This window comes from Callionymus lyra, chromosome 12, assembly GCF_982586985.1.
Source record: "Callionymus lyra chromosome 12, fCalLyr1.hap1.1, whole genome shotgun sequence".
Classification (NCBI taxonomy): Eukaryota; Metazoa; Chordata; class Actinopteri; order Syngnathiformes; family Callionymidae; genus Callionymus; species Callionymus lyra.
Genome location: NC_141829.1, coordinates 23,125,763 through 23,152,246, shown reverse-complemented (window position 1 = coordinate 23,152,246; position 26,484 = coordinate 23,125,763). Strand labels below are relative to the sequence as shown.

The 26,484-nt window shown below is 39.7% G+C and overlaps 1 protein-coding gene across 7 annotated transcripts in view; it reads left to right on the top strand.

Moving 5' to 3' along the window:
- The window catches only part of LOC148068715 (dedicator of cytokinesis protein 9-like), a 64,045-nt gene that overhangs the window by 30,386 nt on the left and 7,175 nt on the right, over nt 1-26,484 (top strand). For 4 of the 7 annotated variants that reach the window (XM_087804291.1, XM_087804288.1, XM_087804289.1 and 1 more), the window contains exons 3-43: nt 4,358-4,447; nt 6,578-6,660; nt 7,628-7,697; nt 9,793-9,888; nt 10,206-10,340; nt 11,365-11,539; nt 12,347-12,402; nt 13,359-13,433; nt 13,500-13,640; nt 14,172-14,384; nt 15,069-15,191; nt 15,296-15,378; nt 15,629-15,751; nt 15,829-15,908; nt 15,981-16,168; nt 16,240-16,305; nt 16,772-16,864; nt 16,934-17,057; nt 17,181-17,299; nt 17,375-17,461; nt 17,532-17,621; nt 17,927-18,042; nt 18,230-18,299; nt 18,372-18,497; nt 18,566-18,637; nt 19,689-19,835; nt 19,905-19,988; nt 20,051-20,162; nt 20,618-20,796; nt 20,863-20,979; nt 22,028-22,136; nt 22,212-22,345; nt 22,614-22,719; nt 22,847-22,913; nt 22,985-23,032; nt 24,412-24,548; nt 25,010-25,125; nt 25,189-25,326; nt 25,385-25,567; nt 26,079-26,192; nt 26,258-26,473. In XM_087804291.1, coding sequence (XP_087660417.1) covers nt 4,358-4,447; nt 6,578-6,660; nt 7,628-7,697; nt 9,793-9,888; nt 10,206-10,340; nt 11,365-11,539; nt 12,347-12,402; nt 13,359-13,433; nt 13,500-13,640; nt 14,172-14,384; nt 15,069-15,191; nt 15,296-15,378; nt 15,629-15,751; nt 15,829-15,908; nt 15,981-16,168; nt 16,240-16,305; nt 16,772-16,864; nt 16,934-17,057; nt 17,181-17,299; nt 17,375-17,461; nt 17,532-17,621; nt 17,927-18,042; nt 18,230-18,299; nt 18,372-18,497; nt 18,566-18,637; nt 19,689-19,835; nt 19,905-19,988; nt 20,051-20,162; nt 20,618-20,796; nt 20,863-20,979; nt 22,028-22,136; nt 22,212-22,345; nt 22,614-22,719; nt 22,847-22,913; nt 22,985-23,032; nt 24,412-24,548; nt 25,010-25,125; nt 25,189-25,326; nt 25,385-25,567; nt 26,079-26,192; nt 26,258-26,473 — 4,701 coding nt within the window. Of the gene's footprint in view, nt 1-4,357; nt 4,448-6,577; nt 6,661-7,627; nt 7,698-9,792; nt 9,889-10,205; nt 10,341-11,364; nt 11,540-12,346; nt 12,403-13,358; nt 13,434-13,499; nt 13,641-14,171; nt 14,385-15,068; nt 15,192-15,295; nt 15,379-15,628; nt 15,752-15,828; nt 15,909-15,980; nt 16,169-16,239; nt 16,306-16,771; nt 16,865-16,933; nt 17,058-17,180; nt 17,300-17,374; nt 17,462-17,531; nt 17,622-17,926; nt 18,043-18,229; nt 18,300-18,371; nt 18,498-18,565; nt 18,638-19,688; nt 19,836-19,904; nt 19,989-20,050; nt 20,163-20,236; nt 20,285-20,617; nt 20,797-20,862; nt 20,980-22,027; nt 22,137-22,211; nt 22,352-22,613; nt 22,720-22,846; nt 22,914-22,984; nt 23,033-24,411; nt 24,549-25,009; nt 25,126-25,188; nt 25,327-25,384; nt 25,568-26,078; nt 26,193-26,257; nt 26,474-26,484 lie in introns of all 7 variants that reach the window. The other 3 variants (XM_087804285.1, XM_087804286.1, XM_087804287.1) reach the window with 2 other exon arrangements.

The window sequence follows — 26,484 nt, the reverse complement described above, 5'->3', positions numbered from 1 at the left end:
CGTTCCCTCACACTTTCCGCGCAGGGGATGAAACTTTTTGAATGGAAATCAGCTCCAAGGCTGCGAGTTCAGGAAATGAGACTTTTTTTTTTTCTTCAAACAACAATAACGTGGACGTCGGAGAGTTTCACGGTCGAGTGGAAATTTTTGAAGTCTTTTCCTCAGTGAGCGTTTGTTCGTTGATGACTTTAACATCTTCAACACTGTTAGTGCTTTTTTGTTCCTGGAACTATAGCTGGACAATGGATTTTCCTCAAGAGCACCATTAGAACCGACATTGTTAAGATGGGCCAGGAAACAAATCGTGAGAGCTATATAAGGGAATTATCGAATCCCTTCATGAGTCAGATTTGGTATAAATAAGATGCAATATTAATCTAGGCACACAGTAGTAAAAATACAAATTAAAGAAACATTGTTCAATTTATAGAAGAATTATAGTATATTTGTTGAGAAACATGAGCACAAATTAATTCATTTTAATTGATAAATGTTTTGATGAAAAAAGGTCTTAAAAGAAAGAAAATCTAAAATATTTCTCTAAATTAAATTAAAACCATGGCCATTGATGATTTTTGATTTAAAATTAATAATGATAATTGACCTTATTTGGGCACGATAATTCAAGTCAATAGTCTTGTGTCGTGTAGCTCTGGCATCAGAGAGATCTCCAGAGAGATCAGAGTGAGGTAAGTTGTGGTGAAGAAAGAATTGGGCCTAAAGACAAAGTCTATTTGTTGTCTGGACTTTGACAGAGAACATCAGTCATCTCAGAGTAGAAACGTTGCACCACAAGATTACAAATAGAACCTTGATAAAAGTTCTACACACTTGAAAATGCATCTTATCATCACATGAAAATATAATTTTGTAGTTGATGAGAAAAAACGTGTTGAAAATCCCACAAGCCATCAGGTTATTGACGGTAGATTCACAACGTCTCAAGGAGTGAAAGCCGACCTTCAACCTGAGTGAGCTGGATTTCTCTTTTTTGCCTTTTATAGAAGAAAAGTTTGGAAACCAGGCGAGCATATAGTCTTCCTAATCCGGAGGGATTCTCCAGTAATCTAAAGAAATTCACTAGCAAATCCACGAGAATGCATTTGTTCCTGCAGTAAAATGTTAAATATGGACAGTGGTGAAAATATTGAGATTCTTCATAGGAACCCAGTATTTGAAGCATGTCATTTGAGTAAACTAGCATCTGAAACCTCTTAAAAAGATCATAACACTGCAGCTGTTTGAAGTTTAAATGATCTTTTACACGCTTCATATTTTAGGATGAATTTCCTAGTCATGTGATTTACGGCGGGGCTTGTTAACCCTCCGAGGCCGGCAGCTGAGCGCTCTGATAGAGTTTCAGCCTTGACTTTGGCTCCACACAGGCAGATCATTGTCACGGGCCAACAGGTGATTCTGTCTGCGGCTGCGTGATTGAACATCACATCTGTTGCTCGCAGGCACGCACTGCCGTTTCATTCATAGAGTGGCTTTCCAGAGTGGACGGTGATAAATCATCCAGTTTGTCCCAATTCCAGCCTCAATCAGCTGAAAGAGCTTTTGTCTGGGCCAGTTATTTTGGTATAAATCCACTGACGGACGCTCCACACTCACTGAGTTGTTATCTTTACCTCTCAGCTTTGAAGCTTTTTCTTCTCCTTCCACTTTTCGTCTCAGAACTTTTGCCTCAGTTGAGAGAAGTTCTGTTTTCTATTATAACACCAGAGGGACATTATAGTGTGACCACTAAGTCTTTCATATTATTTCAATGAAGAAGAGGAAAGGAAATCATTGACAGGAGTTTTAAACATGTTTTACAATTACACACAATCAAATGTAAAGATACACTTTGTAAAGAAGTTAATTACACCACTAACAGATCACAATGACGGCAAGAAAAAACTTGCTTTTAACAGGCCGAAACCATGAATACAATCAGACTCAGTGTGGACAGCCTGCTACCGACAGGCTGGGAAGGGGCAGGTTTTTCAGATGAAATAAAGGCAGAATCACATTGTTTCAATTTATCTAAAAGAACAACAAATACAAAAGTGAAATTGAAAAAAAAGGGCTACTAATGTCAAACTCCAACTCACATGTTTCAAATGTTGAAGTCTTCCTCTCAAAGATGCAGTAAGTCTCTCATGAAGACCATGTTTCAAAGTTTTTACTTAAAGGTTTTTAATTCTGAATTCTCAGCGAATGAGAGGTTACGAGAGCTGATCCCATTATGTTGTATTTATGGGCCTGGCTCTTCTAACAAGCTGTAATCATGCCCCGCTTTGTTTATACAAGTCACTTGAAGGTGGACACGTCCGGGATTGATGTTGTGTGGTGACAAACCTTGATGCTTAACCAATCACAGCACAGTGGGTGTGGTTATGGTAAACAAGAAGTCTTGTACAAACAGACACATACTGATGAGTACAATAGAGGTTCAAGATCAATTTTAGGGACACTTAAATCAACACTATGAACATTAGTTGCCCTTAAAGCACCAAAAAATATATTTCCTTTTCCCGAAAACTGCACCTGAACTACAGTACACACTAAAACAACCACCCATAATAATGACAATAGTTGTTGAAGGTAATTCTAACACATCATTTTACTTTGCACTGGAAGGTGAATCTTTCTCAAGTGTATGTATAAAACATGTTCAGTACTGTGTGGAGTGGTCAAACCATCACCTCAATATTAATGGAGCTGTGTGGAGATCCTTTGGTCTCCCTGTTAGCCAATTAAGCGCGTATCCTGTTGCCAACTTCCTGCCTTCTTTCACCGTCATGTTTATTTAGTTCTGCTGGATGGATTTTGAAGATTTCCAGCGTCCCAGCAGGAAACTGGGGAAAGGAAGGGAGGCTTTTGGCTCCTGAATACCAGTAAACCAAGCCACAGAAACTCCACACAGTATTGTTCTGAATCACAATCTGGAAGATGACGTGGGGTCAACAGAGTTTCTGTTAAAAATATAAATTAAATGTTAATCAAATTATCAATTTATTTAAGATGAAAACAGGTAAAAATATGTACTTGTAAATGAGCAAGTACAGATTTAAATGTGTTTGGGAAAAATGAATTGGAAAATAAATCACACCTAATAGAAAACTAAAAATATGTTGTGTTACAGAAATAAATAAATGTAAATTTTCCATTATGTTAATGCATTTGAGACGTCAAATTATTTCACAACATTGAATGTTTTCATGTCATGTAAGCTAGCAGTGTTATTGCAAGACTTAGCTGGCACGGTTAGTGTTCAGTTCAAAATGTCTTTCACTTAAACTAAAAGCACATATTCTATCGATCATCCATTGGCCGGTTGTAAGTTCTGGTTGAAAAATAAGAACGAAAAATACATTCATTTTGTGGGAACTTTTCTAAGACCTTGGCTCCTGCAAAGGTTTGAATGATGCTGTATGTTAAGTCACGAGGAACAGTGTTATTGTAACAAAATAATGATCATTTTTTATGTAAAACTGCAGGATGGGCATAATCATCATGATTTTTTAAACAGATTTTCAACTAAATGTACTTACAAAATTATTTAAAGGGAATATAAAATGTAATTATTGAAGCTGTATCCTTCGTAAAAACTATCGTCGTTGAAGCAAAACACCCTCAGAGGTTTAGTTTTGTCTTACATCTGTCTTAGTCCTCTAGCACAAACACACAATCACATGATTGTGGGTTTGTTGTTTCTTGCACACAAACAGAATCACTCTGGCCCGCTTAACCAAGTCGCACTTGTATTTACATTTCACTCTTGCTCACTGGGATTATGAGGGATCACATCACTTCAGTCAGATTTAATCCTCCAGCTAAGATCTTTCTGTAGTCATTAGCGATGCATTAATATACGATGACACCACTACCACTCAACAACAGGGTTTAACATGTGCAGGTTTGTGACATACTTTTATATATTTTTAACGTTGTAGTTTCCTTTATCCTGCACTTTTACTACAAATGTTTAGTAAAGGTTACTTAAAACACATTTAGTTTGTTTCCACTCAAATATTGTTTTTATAAACGCTCTTTGTGGTCCTATAATGTCTGCATGTTTTATTTTTGCTCTTTTGGTAATATTTTCCAGCAGATTGAAAGCACTGGTAAATCCTTCAGAGGGGGCTTAGACGTGCTGAGACCCAGATTAGTTGGAGACAGTCTGTACAAGGGTGGAGCTGAGCCAGGCTCAGGAGCGTTGCTGCTCCAGGAGCTGCCCAGAACAGTCAAGCATCCTCCTCCAGGTTCAGCCTGCTCCCCCTTTTCTGCTCAGCCCACCGAGAAGAATGTTTGCGTGGAGAGCTTCTACATACTTTTTGTTCATCAAAGATATTTTCTTCCTCTCTTCCAGATCTCCACGTTGCGACGACAAGGCAGAAGTTTGTACCCCAGCGTGCCTGAGAATGCAGAGAGAGAAGCTCAGAGTTTGTTTGTCCAAGAGGTACGAGTGATGATTGTCCGTTGAAATAACTGTGACATAAAGAAAAAACATTGGTAGTCTCAAGTCCATTGGCCTCCTGCCACTGGCATGAAAATGCAAAAGCAACGCAATGCAAACGCAAGGCAAACGCAAAGCAACAAAAATACAGCGAAAATACAATGGAAACACAATTCAACAAAATACAGCAAAAATACAAAGGGTACACAATGTAAATGCAACACAAGAAAATACAGCAAAAAGACAATTGAAACACAATGTAACGCAACAAAAATACATTGCAAACACAATGGAACTGCAATGCAAACACCAAACATACGGCTAACACACAATGCAAACACAACACAACTGGAATATAGCAAAAAGAAAATGGAAACCCAATGCAAACGCAACAAAAATACAGCAAACACATAATGAAAACACAATGGAACAATAATACAGCAAATACACAATATAAACACACTGCAAACACAATGCAACAAAAATGCGAGTGAGGTGAGGGGTACCAGGCAGGAGTAAACAGCAGATTTGTCCTTCTACATTTACACTCCCTGCTATGACCGTGAGCAGGAGAAAATCCTGGGACTTTCCTCTAGAGAAAAAGCCTCAGTCACCTGTGTGAGTCTGAGAATTTCACCTGTGTTCTTGAACATAGAGTGGGCTGCGTCTGCACCAACATCTAGTCAGGACAGTCGTTCTTCCATGCACTAAAGATAAAATACAGCAGGTTTTATAGAAGACTGGGACTGTTTTCTAGGACCTTGACCATGTGACCCAGCTCTGGATTACTGACTCATGAGAAACAACAGTTACTGTTACTGTGATTCTAAGTGTTGCAAGTGTAGGAGTTGTGTTTTCATGGGTGTGAGAGGGCAGGAGGTGGTGTCCAAACTTCAGACAATAATCTGACTAATTTTGGTTTCAAACAAACTGGCCTTTATCATGATAAATTGGGTAAACTTACAGGATCCCTGAAGTTCACAGTTACACATTCCTCCACTTTGGTTTGTTTTCTCAGAAAGACGTCAGCAGTCATTTCTCCTCCCTCCATCACTGCAGGTTGAAACAGGCCTCACACACTGTGTGTTCATTCAAACACTGTCAGAAAGAAACAGAGACAACGTGAGTCGATAAAAACATGATGTATGTCGAGCACATGGGGCTTTACTGCCAAGGGTACATCCTGAGGTCAGAGGTCACGCTGAGGCCTTGTCTAATGACTTAAAGAAATAAAGAAGACTTTGAGGTTAAGTGTTGCGTGATAACTTTTGGGCAGCTGTGGAGATCAACCTTCCTGTTTCCAATCACATGTCTCATCGGATTCGTTTCTTCTCCGCGGCGGGAGTGTTTTTTTCCTCGGAACAGATACCAGTGAGCCGCTCCTATCACGTACTGTGACTGTTTCCAGGAAAGAGAAGGAGACGAATAAACACCTCCGACTGTTTTGTCTCAGTGGCCTGAGGTGGGAAAGTAGCTCCGGTGCATTCTCAGTCTTCAAACAGAAGTTATAAAAAGTAGTACTTTGAGTCACCTGTGGATGACTGAGTCTGTCTTTTTACTAATGATGCCTTCTGTAGGTTTTAGAATATATTTTAAGGTCCTTTCTCTGGTTTATAAGTATTCTAAATTCAGATATATTAAGACCTTTTGTATACCAGTAATCTTCTCCTGACAAGCAAAAGCAAAACAGTGTACAATCATGTGCCTTTTCTTCCTTTCCTGTGAGGCATAGGTTCAAATCCCAGCAGTTGGTTATTGCTATTGATTGATATGGAGATCATTTATTAGTAAGAAAGTAAGTAAGTAATTTTTATTTGTATAGCGCTTTTCCAGACCAGGGTCACAAAGCTCTTAAACAATAGCAGCCCATCAATCCAGTCTGTTTCACATACTGGGAGATCATCTCAGTTCCAGAATTCTGTGAATTAAAGTTAACCTTGAGAAGAAAAGGGGAAATAATATTTCTAAATTCTGATGCTTCTGAAAATAAAACCCAGCAGTCATGTTTGCCCGCTGCTCAGAACTGTGACGTCACGTCAGAACGAATGTTAAACATCCTTTAATCAGCGCCCTGACGTGTAATTCCTACTTATGTTACGTGTGCTCAAGTCTCTTTCATTTGTATCCTCACAGTGCATTAAGACCTACAAGAGCGACTGGCATGTCGTCAACTACAAGTACGAGGACTATTCCGGGGACTTTCGACAGCTTCCCAAGTGAGTATGATCCCAGAGCTGAGGCGGCAAGTAGAAACATGGAGCTCTGGATAACACCTACATGCCTGAGGTCGTGACTTAGACTCGCGTCATGTTTTGTTCTTCGAGGTGACTAGATTGTGTAATGAAAATTATAGGAAGAATGTTCAGAAAAGTGGAAACGCCCTCATTCTATCAGCGTTGTGTCATCATCTTTCCTGAGAATTTTACGGGAATAATAATCAAAAGCACTGCCAAGTTCGACTGTCACAATATTAGGACCGTTGAAGTTAGAACAATAAATTATGACGTAGATCGATCGTGTGAAACTGTTCTCACGTCCTCCTGTGGGTTATTCTTTGTTCATCTGCTGGCTCCACACACACAAGCAGTGTCGCACAGCTCCATTTTAAACATTTTCAGAACTATTTTAAAGCTTAATGTCAGTTTAACCCTTTTTATTGACCATCCTGGGTTTGACCTGTATATATAAAATAGTTTTGTTGTCAAAAACTGTCCAACTTGCCTTCAACTTTGTTTTGCAACACCCCTCGCTCTTTGTCTCACACCCTCTTCATGAACTCATCACTGCATTTAACTTTTTTTTTCTTGTCGTCTTAGTCTTACTGATGTTCAGAAGTAATTGTACTACTACTACTTCTAGTACTACTGTAAGATCTAAGCCAAGTTCCCTGCTTTCATATGTTTTTTAAACTTTCTAAATATGAAAAATAGAGTCATTTTTAGTGTTTAGTGTAGTGTAGTAAATCAAAATGTCAATGCTAACCAAAGCAAAATTATCTTAAATAAAGAGTTTGAAAGGTGATTCTGAAGTAGCTCGACTCTGCCTCAAGTTGATGTGGTATTTAATTTGTTATTTGGATACATTTTATTAAATTATATTAGTTAATTATTAATTAATTATTAAACGATATATATTAAATAATATGTTAACTGAATATTTTAACTTTTGTATTTCAATTTGCAGTAAAGTGTCTCGGCCTGAGAAGCTGGCGTCTCACGTCTTCGAGGTGGACGAGGATGTTGACAAAGAGGAGGTGAGCTCTCGTCCTTCTTCTCTACTTTCAGGATGAAAAGATTCTTTCTTTTTTTTTAAGAGGTAATGGCTGCAGTATGTGGAAATATTTACCCGTAATGATTGAAAGATCACCTCCCTGCACTTTTCATCTTTTGATGCTCGGGTGCCTGCTTATGCTAGCGCTGCTATTGTTTTTGGAAGAGCTGGTGGAGGCAGACAGATTTGACGGGAGATTCAGAAATAATGCAGGTATTTGGAGAAGATTTCGGAAAGTGAGCTTATGGAAACTCTCTGATGATCGCAAGCTGTGGAAACTTGAGCTATGATCTAATTTCACATGCAGCAGTGAAGCTCACAGCAGCAGGAGAGAGTTAGTCAAATCTTAACTTCAGCTATTCCAGCACGATATTCGAATAATTGTTGCAGTATAAAAGTATTAAACTAAAAATATAATTTACGCCACAGGGAATAAGGAATCCTTCAAGAGCTTCATAAATGAATTGGCGATCCAGCAAAAGGTTTATTTTCACATTACTGGTATTTTGAGGTTAAGATCTGCTTTACTGAATGTAAAGTAGTGTCAGGTACAGACAAATGCCCTCCTTGGTAGATGTAATATTATTACATTAATGTAGCTTGTGAGTCAAGCCTAACTTCTCCAACTTTCACATCTTCTCTCCAGACTACGAATCACTTAAGGATGAAAGTAGAGATCAATGTACTAAAGTTTTATAAGTCGGCAAGTACGAGAGTTAGACATGAGAAATTTGCTGGCTCCCGTTGTCCCATCATAAAAAAACAACTTCACTGCTAGGAAAGGAGTTTGAGCAGCCATTTTTATTTTACTCTGGGGCCTGCTGAATGTGGTCGAGGCATTGAAAAAGTCGGGAACTTTCTTCAGATGCAGAACAAATTAGTGCTCAAATGGTGGAGGATAAATGTGACATCTTGGAAAGTCATCAAACACAAATTCGAAACACACACATCTCTGGATGATTTGACGCATGCCAATACGATTTATTTCAAAAGTCCGGAAGAGCCAGTGAGTTGTGTTAACTATGGCATCATCTCGGCCAGAGATTGACAAACGCTGCTCCTCCTGTGGTGTGAGGAGATCAGGTGTTGCACTGATCTGTTGGTTTGGTACCAGTTTGTTTTTCACCATGTCGGGCCTTTCAACACCTGCGACAAAGAAGTAATATAAATCTATATATATCTACTCTTCACATTCTTGGTCATAAGGTTTTATTTCAGACAAGAGAAGTGCTAATGAATGTGTGTTTAAAGACATATCATGACCAACACAGGTTGATATCAGGACCTACACGGATCAAGAAGTTCCAACGTTGCTTTGCGGATGGTTTTGTAGCAATAATATTATAAAAAGCATCAATAATTCTGGAAAATGCTTATCTTCCGAGACAAAAATATTGTTTTAAATCTTACTAGACAAGCTATTAATTGAAAAAAAACAACATTAATGTTATGCAAGATACGTATGGTCTGCAAAATATATATAAACATAGTGACATAGGTGTGGAATTCTTAGCTACTAGCTAGGCTAGCATGTACACAATTCAGTTTAAAACATTGTTCCCTTTACATTACAGTTGAATTTGTCACAGGGATATCAATTTAAATTTCTACCACCTTGTCTACCACAAAGAGGTTAGTCAGACTCAGTTTGAATTATCTATTCAGCCAAAAGTGTCATTTTAATAGCTTAAAGCTGACGGAAATGGTATACATTATTCTTCTAATCAGTTTAGCATTAAGCGCTTAATCTAAATATAATTAAATAATAATTAAAAAAAATGTAAAGGGGATTTTGAGTTTATATTTAAGTTTATCATTCTATGTTGGAATTTCCAGACATTGATAAATTATAAGTGTATTTACAGTGACATTAAAATATGTATAAAATAATGTTCAACATTTTGATGAACAGTTTGGTTTACTTTGGCTTCATAGAAGGATCCAAATCATTCTCAAATTATTAAGAAAAACTGTTGTTGTGTTTTGTTTAAAACTGCGCCCCATTGTGTGGATGCAAACAACAGTATGAAACAAAGAGTGTGTTCCCACATTTATACCCATTTTAAACTCTTCTTCAGGACACAGCTTCTCTCGGATCCCAGAAGGACGGCATCACCAAACACAGCTGGCTTTATAAGGGCAACATGAACAGCGCCATCAGTGTTACGATGAGGGTGAGACACACAAACAAATAATATGCTTGAAATCAATATGCTTTGAAAGGTTTTAAATGTTCGACTAGGCTGTTGGTTTCACAATGTCAGGGGGACTAGGTAGGTCAACTTTTCTGCCATGAAAATTATTAAAATTAGTTTCTTATTAGTGACCCATCAATCCAGGCTCTTTCAATTCATACTAAAGCTCCTATAATACAACAGTTTTATCTTGTCCTATAAAGGTTGTGAAGCGTTAGCAAGATAATACTTTTAATAACTTTAATCCAATAATAACATCCCACCCTTGTGCTCACTGACCAACTCTTCTGTCCCAGTCTTTCAAGCGGCGATACTTCCACCTCACGCAGCTGGGCGACGGCTCTTACAACCTGAACTTCTACAAGGATGAGAAGATCTCCAAAGAGCCCAAAGGAACCATCTTCCTGGACTCCTGCATGGGTGTCGTCCAGGTCTGTTGTTTATACTTCCTGAGTGATGGACTGTTGCTATGGCGATACAACAGGTTTAAAGGGGCACTTCTTCTGATGCACTTCTGTTGGATAAAGTTTTTTAGATTCGTATTACTGGGAAGTTACTCTTAATCTCTAAGTTGGTCATCAGGTGAGGTTGACAAATGTCGTCACTGATAGTGGGTTAGTTAGCTCATTCATAAGAAATGTATTTCAATTTGTTTAATTACATTTAAATATCAAACCCAAGTTAAGATTGTTGAGATTATACATATATATTTTTCAATTATAACAAGTGAAACAAAAACAAGTGAAGACAAGAAAAACAATCTCCAATACAAATAACAAATAACATAAGAAATATAAGTAAATATATTTAAATGTTTAATTTTCAAATATGTATTTCTATAATCATGACGATAACATCCAAGTATTTGATTTGATTTCTTTAATTCTAAGTTCAATCTCAATTATTGTTGCTTTTTCCTATGTCATTTATATATTCTGCTCTGATCTTAGAAATTCACTTTTTGAACATTTCTGTAAAATCCTCAATTTGATTCATTGAGCTGTTAAAACATAAAATCTTAATTGTGTCTGCGTCAGCTCAAGCTCAGACTTCACAGATGGAAAAGCTCGTCCCTCCTCACACCCGGCTTTATTTACATCTGGGCCGGGCTGCACTGACTCATCGGTTGCTGATTGTTTTCACAGAACAGTGTGATTTCTTGCTCGCTGGTTTTTGCCCCATTTGTTTCTGCAAACTGTTGTTGTAGCCTAAACAGAATTTGAATTGTTGAAAGCTTCAAATAAGCATTAGATAACTTCTGGCACTGCCTAGAGAGAGATTGTTAGGTTTGGACTGAGAGATGAGACATTCCTTCAGTGAAAATCTTCTCCTGTTTCAATATTTAATGAGGAATTTAGTGAAATGTTGGTGGACTTAATGGATACCTGCAGACTGAGTTATGTGAATATAATGTTTTCCTTAACGATCCTGCTTTGCTTCTCACGTGACCCGCAGAACAACAAGGTGCGGAGGTTTGCCTTCGAGCTGAAGATGCAGGATAAGAGCACCTACCTGCTGGCCGCCGACAGCGAGGCAGAGATGGAGGACTGGACCAACACGCTCAACCGCATCCTGCACAGCAGCTTCGAGGTCGCCATGCAGGAGAAGAGGAACGGGGACATCCACGATGGTGCGCCCCCTTGTTTGCTCTTGTCACCTACAGACACATTTTTCATTTTTCAACCTCTGTATGTATTCTGGAGTATGGGAAGAAACCAGAGTACCCTGAGTGAACACACACAATCAACTCAATACAGAGAAGACGCAGGTTGCACCAAGCTGGAGGTGAACCAGCAACCTTCCTGCCGTGAGCTAGTTAATCATCGCTAATGGAAATAGAAGTTTCTTTGCTGATGATAAATTAATATTTAGTGCAAATAAGGAGTTAGAGGTATAGGTGGAAGGGATGAAAATTATGGATGTCAACAATATGAGTAAAACACATGTTGTAGGAAATGAATTAAGATCATTGGAGCCTCTAAACAATTATCACTTGTTTGTTAAATATACATTTTGTTTGTCCCACAACTTAGACTGCTAAAAAGATTTTGGCCCCTTGTGTTATTGAGTTTCACCCGCCTGGTCTAGACGGTGGAGAGAGTGCAGACAGGGTGGAGACAGAATAGTTCGGAGACAAGTGAAATCTACAGAAACAAATTTAAAGAAAACATCGTTGGATTATCGGATGCTGGATTTAACCGCCACCATCTTCATTGGACCTCTGTACCCAGCATTGGTCCTGGACCACCCAGACTTTTAATACTCAGATCCTGCCTCATCTGAAGCTTAGCCATGTCAGGAAGAAGCTGAATACATCGACACAAAACAATCTGCTAATCCTCCTAACTCTTGCTGCCGACGCTTCTTTTTCTTTCCCCGATAAGACTCGTCTCAACCAGTTCTCTCCGTCTGATGTGTGATCCTGTTTCTGTTCTAGATGATGATCTGGGGAAGTCGGACAGCTCCTCAGCAGGAAGCATGGACAGTTTTCAGGTTTGTTCACATCTAACAGAATCCATGTGGCTCACATTAGCAGTCGCTGCTTACACGCCTCATTTTCTCCAGCCGTCCACATAACTGTTGTTTGACTAATCTGACAACTTCAAATGGTAAATGACTCAAATTAGTTTCATTTTTCATTTGTAATTCTCCAGGTGGATGTGGAACAGAACACACTGTTGATTTTATAAATCAACTAAATGAGGCCCAGAATAGTATAAATAACTAGATTCATAAGTCTCACACACTCAAATATCAACAGGAAAACTTGTCGCTATGATGGTGTTTTCTACTCCTTTATCAAAGTTCAGAGTTTTCAACACATGGCGTGGGGGGCACATATTGCCCTTTGTTAATCTTATCGGGGCCCTCATCAGGTGGCACTTTAAATTAGTTTATTATGTCATGTTCATTATTATTTCAACGCCATCATCATGAAATACATCATTAGGAGGTCAATTCCATTCAGGTTATAATGTTGAAAAAATCTTTGTAGTTAAATAAAATGTATTCAAAAACTTGTTTTATTTTCGTAACATAGTCACTCTTACTGTTTTTTATTTATATTTATATAATATATATATTTAGTTCTCGTTGATTTACAAATTTGACTGGAACTGGTCTGACAACAAATAGTTCATCTTCTAAAGTCAGTACTTAAAATAAATTTGTAATTTAAAAATGTTTACTTTAATCGTAGCTTGCTAACGTAGCTGTATTTTACCTTGGCAGTGTAGTGCAAATGAAATCTACAAACTCCCAACTAAAAGTTTGTAAATTTGTCCCAAGACTTTTTACAATTGTTGTGTCTAATCTGAAATTGAAGAATTACTCATTACATTACACTTTCTGCAGGTGTTCAAATATCCTGTCAATATTTACATTCACAAAATAAAAACATACTGGTCCTACCTCCCGTCAGTAAAAGTAAAGATTGTTTTCTCTCTCAGAGCACCAGAGACATTGAGTCACGAATGAGGAGTGAAACCAGGCTGAAGCTGTTCACACTGGACCCGGACACTCAGGTTACAAACGACTCGTGAGAAAACCTGGAGCTCGCGCTCACTGACCTTTTCTACTTCTCTCTGCAGAAACTTGATTTCTCAGGGATCGAACCGGACGTGAAGCAGTTTGAGGAGAAGTTTGGAAAACGTGTCCTCGTCAACTGCAACGATCTCTCGTTCAACCTGCAATGCTGCGTGGCAGAGAACGAAGAAGGACCCACGACCAACGTGAGACTCCATTAATACATTGAGGCAATTGTATGAAGAAGGATTTTAGAAAGCAATAATTATTTTACTGTTTTATGGTGATAGAAATAACATAATGAAAAAAGATGAAAATAAATATAGCTAGTTCGATTCAGCCTCATTTTCCATGAACGTTCATCCAGGTTATGGTTATGCAAGAGGTTCAAAAGCAAGTTAACTAGACTAGAGTTTCTAGGACAGCGTTTCGCTGCTCGTCTGAAGAAGCTGCTCGAACGTTGTCCTTGAGTTTGTTCTTGCATCTGCTTTCCAGCCACTTGTTTTAGCTTTTGTCGCCACAGCAACCAGACAACAGACTCAATAACAGAAAACAATCATTTAATAGCATCCGATATCCTGCTGTCACTCCCAGCCGACTGCACACAGACAAATGGGTTTGTGCTGACGCAGCCTCCACAATCTTATTAAGCATCTATTCTGGGTGTCTCGACATCCTGATCACAGGATGATGATGAGGCAGGATTTGATCAGTGCTGACATTTGTTGTGTTTCCAGGTGGAGCCCTTTTACGTCACTCTCTCGCTGTTCGACATCCAGAACGGGAGAAAGATCTCGTCGGACTTCCACGTGGATCTCAACCACCCGTCGGTCAGGGGCATGACGCCCTCGCACGACAGTATTTATATCAACGGCGGCGGAGAAGCTCGTCCAGAGGGGCCGCGGTTGATTCATGGTGTCCCTGAGTCAATCCTGCAGTACCCCAGACTGGTGACTACTTCACTCAATGAGTTTTTAAACTTCTCTAAACTTACATTGTTATTATTAAATTACCTTTATTTTCTGTCCTGGTGGATGTTTTGTTTAAACATTTCTTCAAAAACTCTTACTTTTTTTTTCTTAATTTTTAAACTATTATTGTCATTTAATTGCTGCAGATTTATTTCTTATTAGTTCACATAGGAATTAACTAATTATTGCTGCATTGCAAAATATTTGGAAAATGTTCATATATTTGTTGGTGATTTAACCCTTGAGTGCCAACATGTAGAAATAAATAAGGAAAAATAAAAATAAATAGAAGCAGATTCATTTTTCAAAGCTTATATCTCTACCTTTATAGTTTTATTGAATTTATTTTTTAAATCCTTTTTTAATTTCAAAGAAATTGATATAAAAAGGTTTTAACGGAAGATAAAAAAAATGCCGCTAAATAAAATACTATATATTTATAAAAAATAATTTTATTAGGGAAAAGGGAGCATTTTTAATGCATTTTACAAACAAATTCTGGTCCCTTTGATGGGACATATTTTTTCCAATACTCGCTGTTTATCATAGCTAATGATCCTATGAATTCTAAAAGTACATTGACATCTATAGTCAAATTATTTTTAAAAAGGAGTTGACGCAAATTATGTTATCATTTTTGTGTAATACCATTTCTCTCCACAGGGTGTTTTCTCCATCACTTGTCCCCACCCTGATATTTTCCTGGTGGCCCGGATAGAGAAAGTTCTGCAGGGGGGGATCAACCACTGTGCTGAGCCGTACATGAAGAGTTCTGACTCCTCCAAAGTCAGTTTAATTCTTCATCTGTTATTTCACTCTGTCATAATAATACTTGTCGACCACACACACACAACAGAAACAAAGCTCAAAGGTGTTTCTGTTTTCACCAGGTGGCCCAGAAGGTCTTGAAAAATGCCAAGCTGGCCTGCAACAGGCTGGGACAGTACCGGATGCCATTTGCCTGGGCAGCAAGGTTTGTTTTTATTCTACTTTCATCATATTTGTTTTATTTTATATTGAGACATAACAAGCCTAACAAAAACAACTAAAAGCCCCTCACACACACTCAGAACTCAGCCCCAAAATTATACTGACAGAACCAGTATCAACCAGTATGCTGTAAAGCATAGACAATACTGATCCATAATTTCACTGTAACTGAAGTTGACCTCATTGTTTTATGTCTTCATGTCCTCAACTCCATGTCCTCTTCTTACATGCAGACCGTTGTTCAAAGATGCTTCAGGAGTTCTGGATAAAAGCGCTCGGTTCTCGCCTCTCTACCGACAGGACAGCAACAAACTGTCCAATGAAGACGTGCTGAAATTGCTGGCCGACTTCAGAAAGTGTGTTTTCTCCCTCGAACCATGACTCACATACTATTTTTCTCGTGTCAACCCTGCATGTTACTTCTCCTTCTCAGGCCAGAGAAGATGGCCAAGCTGCCTGTGATCCTTGGAAACCTGGACGTGATCATTGACAATGTCGCGCCCGACTTGACAAGTAATTCATTCTTCAGAAAATGAATCCGCTCCGATCCCTGGTCTTACATGTTTTCCCGTCTCTTGTGTTTAGATTGTGTTACTTCATCCTTCATTCCTGTGAAGCAGTTTGATGTAAGTGAGAAGACGGGCGTGTTCTTCGAAGTCGAGGAGTTTGTGCCGTGTATCGCCAAATGTTCTCAGCCTTTCACCATCTACAACAATCACCTCTACGTTTACCCGCGTCACTTGAAGTACGACAGCCAGAAGACGTTTGCAAAGGTACAAAAATTGGAGTTTAAATGGTTTCCTCAGGTTGTTTACTTTGCTCGGATGTTTTGCTCTGCCCTCAGGCCAGGAATATCGCCGTCTGCATCGAGTTTATGGATTCTGATGAAGAAGATGCGGTTGCACTCAAGGTACGTCTGTCCTGCTGGAGTCAACAAGAGTTTATGTTGGATTATTATTAATTGAAAAAGGTTCCAACAAAAATCATCGAAAAATACAATCCGAGAATAAAGAGTCAAACAAGTTTCTGGACGCTTTGGAAAGATTTGAAAAAAAAGGAAAAAAACTTGGTTGTCAATACACAGTCATGAAGAAAAAAAGCAACAACAAAAAGCAAACAAAGCGAGGTCACTGTAATCCGGAATACTTGATCATCTTAATCCTCAGCTTTCTGGGGTGAGATCAGGTGCATCTGTAATTCCCAGAAACATGCATGTTGATCTTCAGTAGAAGATTGTGGAGAAGATACAGGAAGAAAAAAACAGAATTAAAAATAAATTATCAAAGCAGAATCAGTAACTGAACCATAGACCTTTTTTAAATCCTCTTATTTTTTGCCTCCAGAGATTAAAAATCCGATTTGTCTGATCTCTGCAGTGCATCTACGGGCGACCCGGAGGACCCCTGTTCACCAAAAATGCCTTCGCTGCAGTATTACATCACCAGCACAACCCCGAGTTCTACGACGAGGTAAACTCAACACTCGCCTCAGAGTCTCTGATGCGTGAACGATTCCTCACGTTCGCTCTCGTGACCTAGTTCAAGATCGAGCTCCCGACTCAGCTGCACGAGAAGCATCATCTGCTCTTCACCTTCTATCACGTCAGCTGCGAGAGCAACAGCAAGGCCAGCACCAAGAAGAGAGACCAGGTCGAGATGCAAGGTAAACACCAGAGTCGTCTATTTTGAAGAATCACCATAAAAAAAATCTGAATGAGCTACAATCAGATTTTGCAGCGTCAGCATAATTGCACACACACTGATAGTGTTTCCTGATCCGTCTCAGTGGGCTACGCCTGGCTCCCCCTGCTGAGAGACGGTCGTGTGATCATGAACGAGAGTCAAATTCCAGTCGCTGCCAACCTGCCTGGTGGATACCTCAGCTGTCAGGAGGGAGCCGGCAAGGTGAGCCTCGACTTTAAATTAAACCCTGATCGTTAATTAAAACTGTGTTGATAAAAGTTTCGGTTTAATTAACAGCATTCCAGCCCAGAGGTCAAATGGGTGGACGGGGGGAAGCCATTATTCCGGGTGTCCGCTCACTTGGTGTCCACCATCTACACTCAGGTGACTGTCGTATTAAACATCGGTAAAAAAAATTTCTTGATCAAATTCTAAAAAAATTTTTTTGTTTCAGGATCAACATTTGCACAATTTCTTCAATCACAGTCAGTTGCTGTCATCGTCAGCTCCGGTGTCAGGAGGAGAGCTGGTCAAGTACCTGAAGGTTTGTGTCAAACGATAAAGAAATGAATTATACAACTGGAAATACAAATGCGGTCAACACACACGTACAGCAGAAAAAACAAGGTTTAAAAACACACTTACTGAAAAAAATACTTGGAAAAGCTCAAGCTAATACATGAGAACAAGCAGGAAAAGAGACCAACAATGGATGATGTGACACCACGGACTAGAACCAGGAAGCTTAAGATGATGGATTCAGCTCGTTGTCCTTAAGGAATCAAATGTTATTATTCTATTCCTTAAGTTAAGAAAGTTTATAATGTTTTCATGAATGTTTTCCTCCAGAGTCTACATGCCATGGAGAGTCATGTGATGATCAAGTTCCTGCCGACCATCCTCAATCGTCTGTTCAGCGTGTTGACCGGTGCCACGCAGGAGGATGTGGCGGTCAACGTGACTCGGTCAGTTTGTGTTTGATGGTGCTCAGGTTTGAGTGAAAGTCAGTTTCTCTTCTATTAAAATGTTCAAATGGAAAAAAAAGAAGCTTGTTGTACTTTCAAGGTCTGCGGGCCATAGTTTGGACAAGGCTAGTGGACAGGAAGTGGAAAGGAAGTGTGACGAAGTTAAAGACCGTCTTCTGTTCTTCAGGGTGATGATCCATGTGGTGTCTCAGTGTCACGAGGAGGGTCTGGAGCACTATCTGAGGTCCTACGTCAAGGTACTGACTTCAAACTGGATCTATCGTTTGTAGCTGGCGACACGTCCTCCTGACACATGTTTTGTGTAATAGTTTGTGTTCAAGACGGAGCCGTACACGTCCGTCTCTGCTCGGACCATCCACGAAGAGCTCGCTAAAGCCATGACAGCCATCCTGAAGCCTTCGACGGACTTCCTTACCAGCAACAAGCTGCTGAAGGTGACACGTCGGATCTGTTCCGCTGCTCCGCTGCCTTCATTCCTCACTCATGGACCTTCTCTCCACAGTACTCCTGGTACTTCTTCGAGGCCTTGGTCAAGTCCATGGCCCAGTACCTGATTCAGAGCTGTAAAGTGAGGGTGAGTACAACAACCCTAGGGAGTCCAAGCTCTAGTGCAGTAGCACCAGCAACACAGACCAGATTCACCTGCACATGCGTCAATAGTGACATGCTGTCTCATTACACTCTTGCTTGATCAGTTATTAAAAAATAAAACATATGTAATATTTTGGCTAAAATCTGTAAAATGATCACATCTTCTCTAACAAGTTTACTGAGAGGGAGTGAGATAAAGGAAGTGTGTAAAAAAAGTGTTTTTGAGTTGAAATGAGTGTGAAAGGGTTTTTTTTTGGTTATAAAATTAGTTGTTCAGTGTTGTTTCACATGTTTTTAGTGAGACTCTAAAAGATGCTGCAGCAGCTAAAAACACCTGGCGCCTCATGTAGAAAGAAGTTTTTGAATTTTCTACTAAAAGTCCTAGCCTCAAATCCAGAAAATGGTGCACGTACAAAAATATTCAGACGTATGTATCTGTCTGTGCGCACACAAATATAAGCACTTTTCTTTTTTTTTATCTCAATCAACATGGAATCAATCACAGATTTAGACGTTTAAGTGAACCAGTCTCTGTCGAGTATAAAACGACCGATAATGTCTTCATAAATCCAGATCATCAGTTTAGTGAATGAGAACATATTAACAAGTTTGTGAAAACATGTATATCCACTTGTGTAACTACAAACACAATTTTTGATCAATATCGGCCGATATAGTAACTCTGATGTGAATGTCTCAACGTGACTAGTGACATCTGAGCAGTAAATCAACTTTTTTAATGCTCTTTTCATTATTGATACATATGGACTTTGAAGTGGATAACTGTGTATGCATGTTTTTGGTGCATATGACCCCTAAGTACATGAGACCCCAGGACTTAAATACTGAGTAGCTTATTCAGTTTAGTTATTTATGTAATTTTATATTACTTATGTCCTAAAGCTTAAAAATGAAATTGTTAAATGTTGAATAAGATATTGACAATGTAATCGATCTCTGAAAAAGGGAATCAACCAAAAAATGTGATTAAATTAAATGAAACAATTTGCAAATAAGTGTTGTTTTAAAAGCAGTTGTCGAGGAATCAGCGCTTCTCTGCGTCCTTCCATCACACGGTGGAGACGCTGGTCAACATGATGATGCCACACATCACTCAGAAGTACAAAGACAATCTGGACGCGGCCAGAAACGCCAACCACAGCCTGGCCGTCTTCATCAAGGTAAGTGGTAGCTTCAAACCGAACAAAAGTGTTTTTTTAAAAACATTAACCTTGGTTCTGACGCCGCAGCGCTGCTTCAACCTGATGGACCGAGGATTCGTCTTCAAGCAGATCAACAACTACATCAACTGCTTCATGCCTGGAGACCCAAAGGTGACGTTTTCCTCCTCTTTTATGTCGCCGTCGCTTCACAAGCCTCTACGATTCTTACGCAGACGCTGTTCGAGTTCAAGTTCGAGTTCCTGCGTGTGGTGTGTAACCACGAGCACTACGTTCCTCTCAACCTCCCCATGCCTTTTGGGAAAGGAAGGATCCTCAGGTTTCAAGGTGAGGTGACTCATCAACACCAAAAACAAGATAAATAGCAGCAGTAGTTCATGTTTTTATCTCTCGTTCTTTAGCTGTATTATCCTCTAGTGACTCAGAGGAGTCGAGTGACTCTCCAGTAGGTATGTGTGAGTCGATGCTGAAGCTTTTATCTAAATCTGTCGACCAGACTTGGTCAGAATCCTGACTTTCATTTTGTCTCCTCAAATCAAAACGATTAAACGTCAATCAGCTTCTGATCTGGACTCTTTTGGAGTTTTTCAGTTGACCACCATGACTGTCAGGATCTAGTGTGTTGGTGTTGGTGGTGTTGTTTATACAGGTTGAGCTCTTGAGAGCAGCTGCTGCCTTCTAATCCTGTTTGTCCAGCACAATCAGCGTTGATCATTAGAACCCTGAACCAGGATTTACTGAATCCAGTGATCAGGATTCACTTCTCAATGGTCTCCCTCCAGACCTGCAGATGGATTACTCTCTGACCGACGACTTCTGCAAGAACCACTTCTTGGTCGGGCTGCTGCTCCGAGAGGTCAGCACGTCCCTCCAGGAGCTCAGGGAGATTCGTCAGATCGCCATCCAGGTCCTGAAGAACTTGATGATCAAACACACATTCGACGAACGCTACACCTCGAAAGTAAGTTCACAGGTTTTTTAACTTCACTGACGACACATTGATCATCTTGAGCCTGCGTGTGTTCAGAGCCAACAGGCCCGGATGGCCACTCTGTACTTCCCCTTGTTCGGGCTGCTGCAGGAGAATGTCAACCGGCTGAACGTCAAGGAAGTCTCACCGGTCACTGTCAACCACCTCAACAATGTAAGGGCGCCCTCTTGTGTACGGGACCAGCAACACGTTAACTATTCACCTCCGGTTTCTTTTTCATACGTTTTCTCTCACCTACAGTCGTTCTTTTTTTCTTAATAAAGTATACAGAATCTTTACAAACGTTATATAAACACACACAAAACAAAACAGACTAGAGATCAACACTGCTTTCCAAAAAACTTTTCCAGATACCTTTTATCTACAATCTTGCTCTTTATATTCAGCACATAAATTGTTGAATTATTAAAGTATTTTTGAACAACACTATATTTACTACATTTTCATTTTGCATTCCTAAAAAATTTAACAAACAGGATAACAAACGGACAATGAATCTTGAATGGTGCATTTTCCCCCAAATTCCAGAATCTCACAGATCACTCTTGACTGAAACATACAAGTCGACAAAACAGGCAAAAAGGGTGATGACACAAATATTATGGGGTGCGATGGTTCGAGGGTGCTAACCTCTGATAGCTTTTAAAAGTACTTTCCAAAAAATATTTGTATTTATCTTAGTTCTATCCTTTTTTCTTAACCCTTGTGTTATCTCAGGGTCAAAGTGACCCAAAGGCTTGTGGGTCAAGGTCGAACGACTTCCACCTCTCCATATATATTTATTAAAGCGAGGGAGTTCCTTCACCTTGACCCAGAGACAACACAAGGGATACCACAAACACATTTGTTTTCAGGCCATTCGGGTCACTTTGACCCTGAGATGACTCAAGGGTTAAGAAATTAAACGGTTATATTCTTTAAAATTCTAAAAATAAAATAATAATGAATGAAAAACGAACATCTATTTGTAGTCATAAACATTGTTTTGTTGAACTCAAAAGTTAAACAGGAAAATCTATTAATAATCCTTATTATTTAAACTACAATTATGGCATCATTACAAAAACAAGAAACGCTTGTATTACAATCAGACCCAAGACGAAGCAGAAATCAAAGTAGATCCTGCTCAAGAGTCCATCTTTTGTCTTCTGACTTCACAGTACAATTTGATAATCGGCTCACGACTTGACTTTTCCTCCAGAATGGACGAGAAGATCCACTTCTCTCCAACGCATTACTGACTCCGCCACGGTCCAGCACCTTCCTGGACACCAGTTTGCACAAGGATGTTTTCGGAGTGATCTCTGGCAGTAAGTTTAAAAAACAAAATACTGCTGTAAATACAAATGTTTTCTTTGGGTAAATCCCACTCAATTGTGCTTCAGCCTCCCCTCACACCTCGTCCACCCCCAACATTAACTTTGTTCGCCACGCCGACTCTCGGGGGTCCCTCGTCAGCACCGACTCAAGCAACAGCCTGTCGGAGAAGAACAACGATAAGAGCAACTCTTTAGAGAAGGTACCTCTTTAGTGACCGTCTTGTTGCTTCCTACTGGATTTCACATTTGTTAATAATAAGAGTCCAGAAGCAAAATATTTTTATTGCAAATATGTCAAATAGTTAAATTTGATTATTTATGTATGTTTACACTTCCTGCTGGGCTATAAAATGATGATTTTTGCATATTTTATTTCCATTCAAGTGAATTGTTTAAATGCATCATTGCTAAAGTTCATGTGAATTTGTCTACCTGAACCTGAGCCTCCTCTCTGTCCTTTATAACCAGCACGGCTCACTGGGCAGCTCTCTGCTTCGCTGTGACAAACTGGAGCAGTCAGAGATCAAGAGCTTCCTCATGTGCTTCCTGCATGTTCTTAAGAGCATGTCCGAAGGTAAGTCTCGTACACGATTTAGTCGTGGGGGCAGCAGCCTCAGCAAGGAGGCCCAAGAGCCTCCATGGCTGTTGGTGAGCAGCTGGTCAATTAATCTATTTTTTAATACTTTTTTTACCTTGTGCAGATGCTCTGTTCACGTACTGGAACAAAGCTTCACCTGCTGACCTCATGGACTTCTTCACTCTTGTGGAGTAAGTGATCACAATCATCATCACCAGACACAGAAAATACTAAAACCTATGTCGTCCTCTCTCCTCCTCAGAGTTTGTCTCCATCAGTTCAGATACATGGGGAAGCGCTACATAGCAAGGTAATGGTGTCAGTGTATTTACAGAGTAATTACCTGATTATTGTATACAATTATCAAAGCAAATGATGTAACGAGTTTGTCAGCGAAATTAATTTAGACAAATACCATGAAAATAATTGATTTTGCTGGTGATAACCATCTGGATTCACAAAACTTTGGTAGGATTAATAAACTCTCGATAGAGCATATGTCAAACTCAAGGCTCGGGGCGTCTTTGTAAAATATTTTGGCCATTTTTTGCGTGAGTTGGAAAAATGCTACTGTCACCTGCACCTCATTATGCTCATGGCTGTCATTTATACACTAAATGACAAATTTAACAAAAAAAATCTATTAATAACATGGTTGCTGATGAGCTGCTTGGCGGAGGACTGCGCTGTATTGTGATTCTCTATTTTATTATACAAATGTCTATACAGTTGAGTTAAAATTGTTTCTAGCCATGGGTTGAACTCAATGTCAGCAGCGTTAAATACATTTTATTTTAATTGAACTGTTGTAGTGTGTTATGGGACTTGTAGTCAGTGAAACATTTAAATTGACACAAAACATTTAATTCAGTCCTTGAGTCATATTTGTCACTGTTTTTAAACCCTTGACATTAATTAATGAAATTTGCAAAGGATTGTGGGATTGCCTGGCATATGCTGCACCTGACATTTTTGTAGTTGTTGCGTTTCTTAGTGAGGCAGCCTTACTTGTCAACTTAAATATAATATGACTTGATATATTTAATATGTTTTGAGGTCCAACATGAGATTACAGAAGAAAAATATCCACAAAAGTGTTTCATTAAATGTGTTTTAATCAATGTATTAGTATTTGAATATGAAGATGTGTTGGATTATTATCAGTATGACATCATTCATTGACTGAGTTTGTCTTGAAAATGCTGTTGCCTGCACGAGGCACCGAGGGTTCCTGCTCTCTAACTGCTCTCTGTCTCTGAATGCTTTAACACAATGAGCTCCGGCTCCTGCCCTCTCCTGCCGGGGTAAGACTCACGACAGAACTCCAGCATTAACGCATGACAGCATCAAGCGAGTGTGACAACATGCATGGCTTCAGTTGTTTCCTGCTGGGTTTTATGTTTGGTTTTCTGACTGCATGCAAAATGTTTCTTCATTGTTCTGACATTTTGAGTGCTGAGAAATAAACTATATTGACATCTAAAGATGAAAATCAATATTCAAATGAGAAGAAAACGGGTTATTTCATTTACAAATGAAATTACATTTACCAAAATTAAATAAATAAAAATCCAAATATATAAAATGATATATAATGGCATTCTCACTTGAATGTTGAATACATGTTTCACTGAGTATCGTTTCTAACAGCGTCTGCCGCGTCCTCATCTTTGGCTTTTCTTTCTCCAGGCACCAGGACGGGGCAGGACCCATCGCTCACGAGCGCAAGTCTCAGACTCTGCCTGTGTCTCGCAACAGAGCGGGAATGATGCACGCTCGCCTTCAGCAGCTCAGCAGCCTCGACAACTCCTACACTTTCAACAACAGTACGTGTAGAAACTGTATGAGATACACCTTCTTTTTTTTTTAAATATATTATATTTTGTCAATTAAATGTTAACAATACTAGCAATAAACATGCTCTGATTCTGATTCTTCATAGGGTTACGCAAAAAGTGCCAAATCACATAATCGGCAATTAAGCAAAACAAAAGTCATTTATGATCAAAAATTGCTGTTCATTTTATAAATATTTTCTATTTAAATTGAGAATATATTGTGAAAACATCGTAAGTTTTGGAAAATATATGCAAATATCAGTTGGAAAAAAGGCAGTACTAAGTACAGAAAAATAATTGAATGAAACATTTTATATAGCTGTGAAATTAAGATGGAAATAGAGGTGAAGATTTATATTTCCATTCTTAACTGAGGCCACATAAATATAGGCAAATGGCCTCTTTTGAGTATTAGCACAGTTATTTCAGTGTTGTGTTGTCCTCCTCAGCCTACAGTCACACAGACGCCGACGTGCTGAACCAGTCGGTGCTGGAGGCAAACATCGCCACAGAGGTCTGCCTGACGGTCCTGGACACTCTCAGCATCTTCATCATGGGCTTCAAGGTAACACGCAAACTCCTGACGCTCCTCGTTTGTGTGTCTGCGTTCAACATCTGCTCCTCACAGACGCAGCTCTGCTCGGATCACGGCCACAGTCCACTCATGAAGAAGGTGTTCGATGTCCACCTGTGCTTCCTGAGGATCAACCAGTCGGAGACGGCCTTGAAGCAGGTCTTCACGTCGCTGCGGACCTTCATCTACAAGGTGAGGATGAAACTCCAGAGTCTCTCCAGAGACTGACCTCGTGGCGTCTGCTCCACAGTTCCCCTGCACGTTCTTCGAGGGCCGCGCGGACATGTGCGCCGCCTTCTGCTACGAGATCTTGAAGTGTTGCAACTCCAAGCTGGGCTCCATACGCAGTGACGCCGCTCACCTGCTGTACTTCCTTATGAAGAGCAACTTCGACTACACCGGACGCAAGTCCTTCGTCCGCACACACCTGCAGGTGAGACTTTTGGTATTGGTTGTGTTCCACCTTTATTTTAGTCATTTTCTTATAAGAATGACCAGAAATTGACCTTTTGTCACTGTAGAGGAATAAAAACTATTGTTGCTGAGCCACTAACAATGCTTTCCCAGAGATATTCCTCAATATATATAAATAAAATAAATCAATGAACAAAAATAAAAGTAGTGGGTAGGCTGAGATTTGTAATTGTTCTCTGACAAAATACTAACAATGATTAATGTTTTTTGGTGATAATGATGTACTGCCCTAATGGATATTACATTTATGTTTCAATTTCCATTAGAATAATCCGGATTATTCTTCAATATTTAATAGTTTTTTTTTAATGCCATACCCCAGGAACATGAAAATGCTTGTTACTCTTACATTATAGGAAGGTTGTTAACGGGACATAATAAAAAAAAAACGTAACTAAAAAATAACTTCTTTGTTTATTTATCAGTGTATTTATTGATCTCATAATCCAGCGTGTCTTCCTCTCCTCTAGGTTGTGATTGCTGTCAGTCAGCTGATCGCGGATGTCATCGGGATCGGGAGCACTCGCTTCCAGCAGTCTCTGTCCATCATCAACAACTGTGCCAACAGTGACAAAACCATCAAGGTGAGAGAAGGTGGACGTGTTTTTTTTGTCTGTAGCCATTAAACCTCCGTTCGACCCGTCACCAGAACACAGCGTTCCCCTCGGACGTCAAAGACCTGACCAAGCGCATCAGGACGGTCTTGATGGCCACGGCTCAGATGAAGGAGCACGAGCGAGACCCGGAGATGCTGGTGGACCTGCAGTACAGTCTGGCCAAGTCGTACGCCAGCACGCCCGAGCTGAGGAAGACCTGGCTGGACAGCATGGCTCGCATCCACGTCAAGAATGGAGACCTGTCAGAGGTAGAGCAGGA